Here is a 12,169-nt window from a genome sequence, read left to right on the forward strand (position 1 = left end):
TTCAATTTAAATTCAATTCAATCGGTGGCACAGTGGGTTAGCACTGCTGTCTCACAACACCCGGGACCCAGGTTCAATTCCCAGCCTCGGGTCACTGTCTGTGTGGAGTCTGCACGTCCTCCCCATATCTGCATGGGTTTTCTCCAGATGGTCTGGTTTCCTCCCGTAATCCAAAGATGCGCGAGTTCGGGGGATTGGCCAGGCTAAATTGTTGCTTGGTGTCCCAAGAAGTGTACGTTAGGGGGGGTAAATATATAGTGTAATGGAGATAAGGCCTGAGTAAGATGCTCTGTGAAGAGTTGGCATAGACTCAATGGGCTGAATGGCCTCTGTCTGCATTGTGCCATTCCATGCCTCTCTCTAGCCCTAACCACAGTTCTCTTGCTTCACAGTCGGTGGCCGTGCTTTCAGCTGCCTGCGCCCAATCTCTGGAGTTTTTCTTTTATTCATCTGTGAGATATGGGTGTTACTGGCTGGGTCAGTATTTATTACCCATCCCTATTGCCCTTGGAGGTTGGTTGGGAGTCAATAACATTGCTGTGGATCTGGAGTCACATGTAGGCCAGACCCGGTAAGGACAGCAGATTTCCTTCCCTAAAGGACATTAGTGAAGCAGATGGGTTTTTCCAGCAATGGTTTCATGGTCATCAGTAGATTCTTAATTCCAGGTATTTTTTATTGAATTCAAATTCCACCGTCTGCCGTGGTGGGATTCGAACCCGGGTCCCCAGAACATGAGCTGAGTTTCTGGATTAATAGTCCAGCAATAACACTACCAGGCCATCTCCTCTCCCTAAATACCCCTCTCATAAACCCTCCATAAACCTCCGCGCTCTCTATCTTCATTTAGCTGCCCCTAAACTCCCGCCTCTTTAGGTGAGCCGTTAATCTCCATGTGACTGGATCTTGTCTCCTGGGGCTGGGGATGTTTCGGTTTGACTCCGGGCTGTACAGGTGGAGAGAGGTTCAGCAGCACTCTGCTCTTTCCCACACAGTCTCCATCAGTGACATTGAAACAGTGCGCGAGGGTCACCAGTCTGAGGTGTTGCAGAGCCTGGCTGACGAGTTCGACCCCGATCGCTGCTTCACTCTGGTCTTCCGCGGGCGGAGGGGGAACCTGGACCTGGTGGCTGAATCCCCAGAGGAGGCAAATCACTGGATCAAAGGACTCCACAAACTGATTGAGAATGTCAAAAATATGGACCTGAAGGAGAAACTCGACCAATATCCTTTCCCAAGAAATTGCTCACTGTTAATGAACATCCCCTGGGAGGATTCAGAAAGCACTGCTACACTGACAGAGATCAGGGCAGTCCCAGTATCGGGCGGCACCGTGGCACAGTGGTTAGCACTGCTGCCTCACAGCGCCAGGGACCCCAGTTCAATTCCAGTCTGTGTGGAGTTTGCACGTTCACCCCGTGTCTGCGTGGGTTTCCTCCAGGTGCTCCGGTTTCCTCCCCCATTCCAAAGATGTGCGGGATGGGCTGATTGGTCATGCGAAATGGACCCTTAGTGTTGGGATTAACAGGGTAAATATGTGGGGTTACGGGGATATGGCCTCAGTGGGGTTGTGGTCAGTGCAGACTCGATGGGTTGAATGGCCTCCTCCTGCACTGTACATTCTATGATTCTGTGATTAATCTGGAATAGCGAGCAGCACTCAGAACTGACTCAAATCCACTGGGAGTGTTTGATGGGGGGACAGTTTAGAGGGAGCTTTACTCTGTATCTAACCCCGTGCTGTACCTGTCCTGGGAGTGTTTGATGGGGACAGTGTAGAGGGAGCTTTACTCTGTATCTAACCCCGTGCTGTACCTGTCCTGGGAGTGTTTGATGGGGGGACAGTGTAGAGGGAGCTTTACACCGTATCTAACCCCGTGCTGTACCTGTCCTGGGAGTGTTTGATGGGGGGACAGTGTAGAGGGAGCTTTACTCTGTATCTAACCCCGTGCTGTACCTGTCCTGGGAGTGTTTGATGGGGGACAGTGTAGAGGGAGCTTTACTCTGTATCTAACCAAGTGCTGTACCTGTCCTGGGAGTGTTTGAGGGGGGACAGTGTAGAGGGAGCTTTACTCTGTATCTAACCCCGTGCTGTACCTGTCCTGGGAGTGTTTGATGGGGGGACAGTGTAGAGGGAGCTTTACTCTGTATCTAACCCCGTGCTGTACCTGTCCTGGGAGTGTTTGATGGGGGACAGTGTAGAGGGAGCTTTACTCTGTATCTAACCAAGTGCTGTACCTGTCCTGGGAGTGTTTGATGGGGACAGTGTAGAGGGAGCTTTACTCTGTATCTAACCCCGTGCTGTACCTGTCCTGGGAGTGTTTGATGGGGGACAGTGTAGAGGGAGCTTTACTCTGTATCTAACCCCGTGCTGTACCTGTCCTGGGAGTGTTTGATGGGGGACAGTGTAGAGGGAGCTTTACTCTGTATCTAACCCCGTGCTGTACCTGTCCTGGGAGTGTTTGATGGGGGACAGTGTAGAGGGAGCTTTACTCTGTATCTAACCCCGTGCTGTACCTGTCCTGGGAGTGTTTGATGGGGGACAGTGTAGAGGGAGCTTTACTCTGTATCTAACCCCGTGCTGTACCTGTCCTGGGAGTGTTTGATGGGGACAGTGTAGAGGGAGCTTTACTCTGTATCTAACCCCGTGCTGTACCTGTCCTGGGAGTGTTTGATGGGGGACAGTGTAGAGGGAGCTTTACTCTGTATCTAACCAAGTGCTGTACCTGTCCTGGGAGTGTTTGATGGGGGACAGTGTAGAGGGAGCTTTACTCTGTATCTAACCAAGTGCTGTACCTGTCCTGGGAGTGTTTGATGGGGGACAGTGTAGAGGGAGCTTTACTCTGTATCTAACCCCATGCTGTACCTGTCCTGGGAGTGTTTGATGGGGACAGTGTAGAGGGAGCTTTACTCTGTATCTAACCCCGTGCTGTACCTGTCCTGGGAGTGTTTGATGGGGGACAGTGTAGAGGGAGCTTTACTCTGTATCTAACCCCGTGCTGTACCTGTCCTGGGAGTGTTTGATAGGGACAGTGTAGAGGGAGCTTTACTCTGTATCTAACCCCGTGCTGTACCTGTCCTGGGAGTGTTTGATGGGGGACAGTGTAGAGGGAGCTTTACTCTGTATCTAACCAAGTGCTGTATCTGTCCTGGGAGTGTTTGATGGGGGACAGTGTAGAGGGAGCTTTACTCTGTATCTAACCAAGTGCTGTACCTGTCCTGGGAGTGTTTGATGGGGGACAGTGTAGAGGGAGCTTTACTCTGTATCTAACCCCATGCTGTACCTGTCCTGGGAGTGTTTGATGGGGACAGTGTAGAGGGAGCTTTACTCTGTATCTAACCCCGTGCTGTACCTGTCCTGGGAGTGTTTGATGGGGGACAGTGTAGAGGGAGCTTTACTCTGTATCTAACCCCGTGCTGTACCTGTCCTGGGAGTGTTTGATGGGGGACAGTGTAGAGGGAGCTTTACTCTGTATCTAACCAAGTGCTGTACCTGTCCTGGGAGTGTTTGATGGGGGACAGTGTAGAGGGAGCTTTACTCTGTATCTAACCCCGTGCTGTACCTGTCCTGGGAGTGTTTGATGGGGGACAGTGTAGAGGGAGCTTTACTCTGTATCTAACCCCGTGCTGTACCTGTCCTGGGAGTGTTTGATGGGGGACAGTGTTGAGGGAGATTTACTCTGTATCTCCCACTCTGGGTCTTTCTTTCTTTAACTCTCTCAGGTGGATTAGTGATTGGTTCCAGAAAGCGGATAAGGATAAAGATGGCCGGATGAACTTTAAGGAAGTTCGGGATTTGCTGAAAATGATGAATGTCGATATGGCTGAAGTCCGCTCCCTGCAGCTGTTTAAGGTGAGGCGACACCTCCTCTCGAGATGTGACGGTGGAATTGTAGAATCTCACAGCAGTGAATGAGACCATTGGGCCCATCGTGCCTGTTCTGGTTGAGTTTTCCAATTAATAATCACCTCAGATGTTTTGCTAATTAATCCTCACCGAGTAACTGTCCAATTGGCTTTGAGAAGTTCTGACTGAATCTGCAGCCAGAACCCTATCGAGGGATGTGTCCCTCTCATTAACCACTCTCTGTGTGTGAGGACACTCCTCACTTCTTCTCGTTGCCAATTATTTGAAACCCAGGACCTTTTGTTTCTGACACAGTCACCAGAGGGAACTGCTTTCCATTACCTGCTTGTGACAGTGTGCTCTCGGAGGTTCCTTTAAGTGAACAGACGGACTTTATTTACAAAGTTCCTCATTAGGAGCTTGCTGTAATCTAATCCATTGTACACTCTGTGTGACTAGGAAAACTCCATCCCTTGGAGGGGTTCCCTCTGCTTCTTTTATCATCTTGAACTCGTCTTCCGCAAAGTGTAATCCTTGTGAATCTACATCCTTTCGGAATCACTGGAGTCAGGGAGGAGGGCAGTGATGTGGAGATGCCGGCGTTGGACTCGGGTAAACACAGTACAAAGTCTGACAACACCAGGTTAAAGTCCAACAGGTTTATTTGGTAGCTCAAGCTTTCGGAATGTCGTTCCTTCTTCAGGTGAGTGGGAGTTGAGTTCACAAACAGGGCATATATAAACACAAACTCAGTTTATAAGATAATGATTGGAATGCGAGTGTTTACAGGTAATAAAGTCTTAAAGGTACAGACAATGAGAATGGAGAGAGGGCCAAGCACAGGTTAAAGAGATGTGAATAGTGAGATTTTGCAAGTCCAGGCAAATCATGGGGGTTACAGATAGTGTGACATGAACACAAGATCCCGGTTGAGACCGTCCTCCTGCGTGTGGAACTTGGCTATTGGTCTTTGCTCAGCGACTCTGCGCTGTTGTGTGTCCTGAAGGCCGCCTTGGAGAACGCTTACCCGAAGATCAGAGGCCGAATGCCCGTGACCGCTGAAGTGTTCCCCAATAGGAAGGGGAACAAAGCCTGGGCTTGCAAACTCTCACTAACTGTCCTGTCTGGAGACAATACACACCTCTTTAACCTGCGCTTAACCCTCTCTCCACTCACACCATCTGTACCTTTAAGCCTTGATTACCTGTAAAGACTCGCATTCCAACCATTATTTTGTGAATTGAGTTTGTGTCTGTGTGTGTCCTGTCTGTGAACAGAACTCCCACTCACCTGATGAAGGAGCGACACTCTGAATGCCAGTGCTACCAAATAACCCTATTGGACTTTAACCTGGTGTTGTGAGACTTCTTACTGTGTCAGGGAGGGTCCCAGAGGACTGGAAAAAGGCTAATGTAACATCTGCATTTAATAAGGGAAGGAGGCAGAAAATGGGAAATTATAGACCAGTTAGCCTGAGCTCGGTCGTGGGTAAGATCTTGGAGTCCATTATTAAGGGTGAAATTGTGGAGTACTTGGAATGCATGATAAAATAGTCAGCATGGCTTCATCAAAGGGGAGTTGGGTCTGACAAATCTGTTAGAATTCTTTGATGAGGTTATAAAGAAATTAGACAAAGGAGAGCCAGTGGACGTGATTTATTTGGATTTCCAGGGAGCCTTTGACAAGTTACCTTGCAGGAGGTTGCTAAGTAAGCTAACAGCCAATGGAGTTAGAGGCATGGATAGAAGATTAGCCGACAGACAGAAGGCAGAGAGTGGGGAAAAGGGGTTCTTTTCCAGGATGGTAACCGGTGACGAGTGGTGTTCCACAGGGGTCACTGCTGGGACCACAACTTTCCACTCTGTACATTAATGATCTGGAAGATGGAACTGAGGGCGTGGTTGCTAAATTTGCGAATGATACAAAGTTGTGTGGGGGGGGGGGGGGGATGCGGGTACTGTTGAGGAAGCGGGGAGGCTGCAGAATGACCTGGACAGACTCGGAGAGTGGGCAAGGGAAGTGGCAGATGGAATACAATGTGGGAAAGTGTGAGAACCCTGCTGTACGATCATCGGAAATGGAAACCGGAGAAACCATCACCCCTGCCCCCCTGTCCCCCACCATCCCCCATTTCCTCCCCCCGCAATCACCCCCCCTGCCCCCCCACCTCCCCCAGCATTCACCCTGCAATCCCCTCCCAAATAACACCAGCCCTCATTCACCTGAGTGGAGGACCAACCAGGAAGGCATCAGGAGATGGTGTTGAGGTCGATGATTAGCCACAATCTGCTGGAATGGTGGAGCAGGCTCGAAGGGCTGAATGGCCTCGTCCTGCTCCTATTTCTTATTGGTTGGTTGGTACTATCAATGGCATTCTCTGATAGGCCCTGCCAATGGCTGTTTCCGATAGGCTAGCTCACAGGGCTGTTTGTGTGCCTTTCAGATGGCTGACAGATCACAGTCAGGGACTCTGGAGGGAGACGAGTTTGTTTTGTTTTATAAAGCGCTAACTCAGCGGGACGACATTCACCAAATCTTCAACGAGTTCTCCAAAGACAAGAAGAAACTGACGCTTCTGGAGTTTGTCGATTTCCTGATGTACGAACAGCTGGAACGAGCGGAGAGTGTGGAGAGGTTTGCCATGGACCTCATTGCCAGATATGAGCCATCAGAGACAGGTACCACCCCACCCCGTACACCCACCCCCCCCGTACACCCCCCGCCCCCGTACACACCCCCCTGTACACACCCCCCCGTACACACCCCCCCCGTACAGACCCCCCCGTACAGACCCCCCGTACAGACCCCCCGTACAGACCCCCCCGTACAGACCCCACCGTACACACCCCCCCGTACAGACCCCACCGTACACACCCCCCCCGTACACACCCCCCGTACACACCCCCCCGTACACACCCCACCGTACACACCCCCCCCGTACACACCCCCCCGTACAGACCCCCCCGTACACACCCCCCCCGTACACACCCCCCCCGTACACACCCCCCGTACACACCCCCCCGTACACACCCCCCCGTACAGACCCTCCCGTACAGACCCCCCGTACACACCCCCCCCGTACAGACCCTCCCGTACAGACCCTCCCGTACAGACCCTCCCGTACACACCCCCCCGTACACACCCCCCCGTACAGACCCTCCTGTACACACCCCCCTGAATAGACCCCCCTGTACATGTGACAGGAACGTCTATTCCAGGTTCGAATCATAGATTTCCTACAGTGCAGAGGAGGCCATTCAGCCCATCTAGTCTGCACTGACTCTGACGGAGTATCTTACCCCGGCCCTCTCTCCTGTCCTATCCCTCTAACCCCAAACATTTCCCAAGGTTAATCACTCTAACCCACACATCCTGGGACACTAGGAGTCAACCTAGCCCGGCCAATCTACCTAACCCGCACATCTCTGGAGAGTGGGAGGAAACCGGAGCATCTGGAGGACACAGGGAGGGTGGTATTCCGGTGCGGGAGGGGGCGCAGTGTCCCGGTGCAGGAGGGGGCGCAGTGTCCCGGTGCAGGAGGGGGCGCAGTGTCCCGGTGCGGGAGGGGGTGCAGTGTTCCAGCACTGGGCGGGGGGAGGCGCGTTGTCCGGGCGCAGGTCGGGATGCAGTGTCCCAGCCCGGGGGGGGACAGTGTGGTTGAGTTTGGATGGTTCGAGGGTAGTTTTGGATTGGCTGTCACTGCAGCCGATGACTGTCTCTCTCTGTGATTCCAGCCCGGAAGCTACATGCCATGACGTTAGACGGGTTCCTCATGTACCTTGGCTCTCCTGATGGGTCGATCTTTAATCCCAAACCTGAGGCTGGATCCCAGGACATGTCGCAGCCTCTCAGCCATTACTTCATCTCCTCATCTCACAACACCTACCTACTGGAGGATCAGCTGTGTGGACACAGCAGTGTGGAGGGTTACATCAGGTATTGGGGAGCTAATCCCACCCACGGGGTGTTGCAGCTTCATTCGTGCTGTATCCCCTTCCTCCCCTTCACACATCGACCCTCACTGACTCACCGCCTTTGAGTTAGAATTTGCATCTTTCATTTCAAATCCCAGTGAATCTCTGCAATCTCCTCCAATCCCTGAATCCCAGTGAATCTCTGCAATCTCCTCCAATCCCTGAATCCCAGTGAATCTCTGCAATCTCCTCCCAATCCCTGAATCCCAGTGACTCTCTGCAATCTCCTCCAATCCCTGAATCCCAGTGACTCTCTGCAATCTCCTCCAATCCCTGAATCCTCTCCTAAATTCCCCCCTGAACCTCTCTATCTGTCTCTGTTGCTGAAGAGACTCTATAGCTATCGCTTTGACCAAGCTTTAGCTTTCCTGCCTGGTATCTTCACTGAGATCTTAGTCCTGGCCTCGCTGACCTCAGCAACACCCCTTCTCCCCCACCCCCCAGTCCCCATGTTGGTGAATTTGAGGAAAGCTCAGATATCTGTTCTCCGGTTCCCCCACAGAGCGTTTAAAAAGGGATGTCGTTGTGTGGAGGTTGATTGCTGGGATGGACCACACCAGGAACCTGTTGTGTACCACGGCCACACACTCACCTCCAAGATTTTCTTCAAAGATGTCATTGCCGTGGTCAACAAGTACGCCTTCATGGTAAGTACATGTGGACATGACATTGACACGTGTGTGAGGAGGTCACATGTTGAGTTGGGCTGCGCTGTGAGAGCCGTTTGATTTTCAGGTCTGAGGCTCAGTGAGAGTCTATAGAGGGACAGGGAGAGATCGAGCTTCTAGAATGTTCTTGATGACCTCTCGGCAGTCCGTGGGTTCTTTATTCTTTGATGGGATATGAGTGTCGCTGGCTGGGGGAGACGGGGGTGGGGTGGGGGAGGTGGTGTGTGTGCGGGGTACAGGGGGGGTGTGAATGGGGTACAGGGGGTGTGTGAAAGGGGGAGATGGACATTGTGTGCGGGGGAAACGGGGGTGTGTGTGTGGGAGAGACGGGGGTGTATATGTGTGTGAGGGGGAGACAAGGGGCTGTGTGTGTGATTGAGATAGAGGGTGGTGCGTGGGAAGAGATGGAGGGGGGTGTGTGGGGGGAGATGGAGGGGGGTGTGTGGGGGGAGATGGAGGGGGGTGTGTGGGGGGAGATGGAGGGGGGTGTGTGGGGGGAGATGGAGGGGGGTGTGTGGGGGAGATGGAGGGGGTGTGTGGGGGGAGATGGAGGGGGGTGTGTGGGGGAGATGGAGGGGGGTGTGTGGGGGGAGATGGAGGGGGGTGTGTGGGGGGAGATGGAGGGGGGTGTGTGGGGGGAGATGGAGGGGGGTGTGTGGGGGGAGATGGAGGGGGGTGTGTGGGGGGAGATGGAGGGGGGTGTGTGGGGGAGATGGAGGGGGGTGGTGGGAGGAGATGGAGGGTAGTGTGTGAGGGAGACGGAAGGGGGTGTGTGGGGGAGACAGAGGGGGGTGTGTGGGGGAGACAGAGGGGGTGCGTGTGGAAGACGGGGGGGGAATGGGAGTGCGTGTGTGTGTAGGAGGTTGTGTGTGGGGGAGACGAGGTGAGATGGAGGGGAAATGGAGGGTGTGTGTTGTGGAGGGGTGAGGGGAGTGTAGGAGGCCTGTGTCTCCTGTCACGGTTGTGTGATGTGTTAATGATTCCCGGTGGTTTAGGTGTCGGATTTCCCGGTGATTCTGTCCATCGAGAATCACTGCAGCATCGAGCAGCAGACAATAATGGCCCAACACCTACAGAACATCCTGGGAGACCAACTGGTAAAAAGCACCATTGACGGGAAGCTCCCGAGTCGATTGCCGTCTCCTGAGGTAAGAAATGAAGAGGAACACATGGAGCAGAGGGCCGGCTCACAGGGGCACGTGACTGAATTCTAGAAGTTTCTGCTGTGATTCCTGGTCAATAACAAAATTAAAATTATTTCTCCTGATAGTTGAGGATTTTGACAAACAGAAAGAAAATAAAGACTTGTATTTAATCAGTGTCAAACTGTTCATAACAACTCGTTAGGGAGCAGATCAGAAACCCCAAGATTTTACAAAGTTAGATTAGACTCCAGCTAACCTTAACTTTGGCATTAGTGTGAGGATAAGGCGTTTGACTCCAGGTGTGATTTTGTTGATCCATTAGGATGCTTTCATTTAAACAAACTTTATTTATCAATACAGTTTAACTATCGCAAAAAGAATTAATATAACTTTTATTGATTGAAATACTTGAACATGACAGGATATAATTCTTAAATGCTAATCTATCTCGATTAGTTCCAATTTAAGCAATATCCCCATAGACGTAAACTCCTGTTTAGAATCAGTTCGTAAAAACACACTGGCTTACGTGGGTTGCCAATCCTCCAGCCTTTTAACCCTCCAATCAGAGATACAGAGAGACACCTGTCTTCTCACTCTCAGGTAGCAGCCTCCAGACTTATCTCCACACAGCAGAACTCAGCAACTGCCTGCTTTTTTTTCTCTGTAAGCCTAGCTCCATTCAGTCACATAGAGCCATAGAGGTTTACAGCATGGAAACAGGCCCTTCAGCCCAACTTGTTTACTTTCTTAACCACTAAGCTAATCCCAATTGCCTGCATTTGGCCCATATCCCTCTATACCCATCATACCCATGTAACTGTCTAAATACATTTTAAAAGACAAAATTGTACCCGCCTCTACTACTGCCTCTGGCAGCTTGTTCCAGACACTCACCACCCTCTGGTGAAAAAAATTGCCCCTCTGAGCACTTCTGTATCTCTCCCCTCTCACCTTAAACCTATACCCTCTAGTTTTAGACTCATCGACCTTTGGGAAAAGATATTGACTATCTGGCTGATCTGTGCCCCTCATTATTTTAGAGACCTCTATAAGATCACCCCTCAGCCTCCTACGCTCCAGAGAAAAAAAGCCCCAGTCTATCCAGCCTCCACTTTATAACCCAAACATTTTCTTCTTATCAATCAACTGAATGAAACCTGAGTCTGAAACCCCAGGGGAAAACCCAACAAAACTGCGTTCGCTCAGATTGAGACAAACACCCCAATAATAAGGAACAGTTTCTCTTCTGCGGTGGGGGGAGGGGGGGTTGGGGGGGGTGGTGGGGTTGGTGGGGGGGAGGCGGTGAGGGCGGGGTGCTGCCTAGAGCAGACAGGATAAAAACAAAGAACAAAGAACAACCCAGCACGGGAAACAGGCCCTTCGGCCCAACGAGCCCGCACCGCCACATCGCCCTACACCTATTCTACCCTGCATGTCTACGAATGGGACCCTACTCAGTCAGATTCAGGGAAGAAATAGTGTCAATTTGGTGGAAACCAATTAGCCTAAGAGCACATCTTTGGGGTGTGGGAGGAAACCGGAGCGCCCGGAGGAAACCCACGCAACCACAGGAGAATGCGCAAACTCCCACAGACACAGGCCCAAATCCATGTATCTGCACAGCTAGCAGTGCTAGTCACCGAGCTGTTGCGGCGCCCGTCTATCGGTCCAGGATCAAGCACACACACCGACATGAAGTACTAGGCCACTCCTGGACTTCCAAGAGCAGCCCACGCACGACCCGCCGTGTGCATGCCCCTCGCTTGACACGAGGTGGACCTCCACCTGTGGAATAAAGACAAAACATATTAGTTATACAGCCTGCCCTTCCGGTGTCTCCCGAGGTTTAACCCTATTTAATAGCCCCTACCATATCCCTCCATTCCGTTTCACTCATGTGCCTATCTAACTGCATCTTAAACGAGTCCAACGTGCCTGCCTTCCACCACCCTACTCGGTAGCGCATTCCAGACCCCCACAACTCTCTGCGTAAAGAACCTTCCTCTCACTTCCAATTATACCTCTCCCCCCTCACCCTTAAATCATGACCTCTTGTGTTCGTACCCAGTCTAGGGAGCAGTCTCTCACTATTAACTCTATCTATTCCCTTCAGTATCTTATATACCTCTATCATGTCCCCTCTCAATCTCCTTCTTTCCAAGGAGAATAGCCCCAGTCTCCTCAGTCTCTCCTCGTAACCCAGTCCCCCCATGCCAGGCAACATCCTGGTAAACCTCCTCTGCACCCTTTCCAGAGACTCCACGTCCTTCCGGTAATAAGGTGACCAGAACTGGACGCAGTACTCCAAATGCGGTCTAACCAACGTTCTGTATAACTGAAGCATTAGACGGCAGCTTTTATACTCTAAGCCCCTTCCTATAAAGGCTAACATCCCATAAGCCTTCCTAACAACGTTCTCCACTTGTGACACAACCTTCATGGATTTGTGGACCTGCACTCCCAGGTCTCTCTGTACGTCTATACTCCTAATCGGCCTACCTTTTATCACATGGCTCCTCTCTGCATTATTCC

General features: G+C 51.6%; 1 protein-coding gene across 1 annotated transcript in view; it reads left to right on the top strand.

Moving 5' to 3' along the window:
- plcd4a (phospholipase C, delta 4a) overlaps positions 1 to 12,169 on the top strand; it is a 65,669-nt gene that overhangs the window by 14,652 nt on the left and 38,848 nt on the right. The window contains exons 3-8 of the mRNA XM_080199596.1: positions 996 to 1,251; positions 3,724 to 3,853; positions 6,291 to 6,525; positions 7,582 to 7,783; positions 8,324 to 8,468; positions 9,485 to 9,637. Coding sequence (XP_080055722.1) covers positions 996 to 1,251; positions 3,724 to 3,853; positions 6,291 to 6,525; positions 7,582 to 7,783; positions 8,324 to 8,468; positions 9,485 to 9,637 — 1,121 coding nt within the window. The remainder of the gene's footprint in view (positions 1 to 995; positions 1,252 to 3,723; positions 3,854 to 6,290; positions 6,526 to 7,581; positions 7,784 to 8,323; positions 8,469 to 9,484; positions 9,638 to 12,169) is intronic.

The sequence above is a fragment of the Carcharhinus amblyrhynchos genome, chromosome 11 (genome assembly GCF_965287045.1).
Source record: "Carcharhinus amblyrhynchos chromosome 11, sCarAmb.v2.hapA, whole genome shotgun sequence".
Classification (NCBI taxonomy): Eukaryota; Metazoa; Chordata; class Chondrichthyes; order Carcharhiniformes; family Carcharhinidae; genus Carcharhinus; species Carcharhinus amblyrhynchos.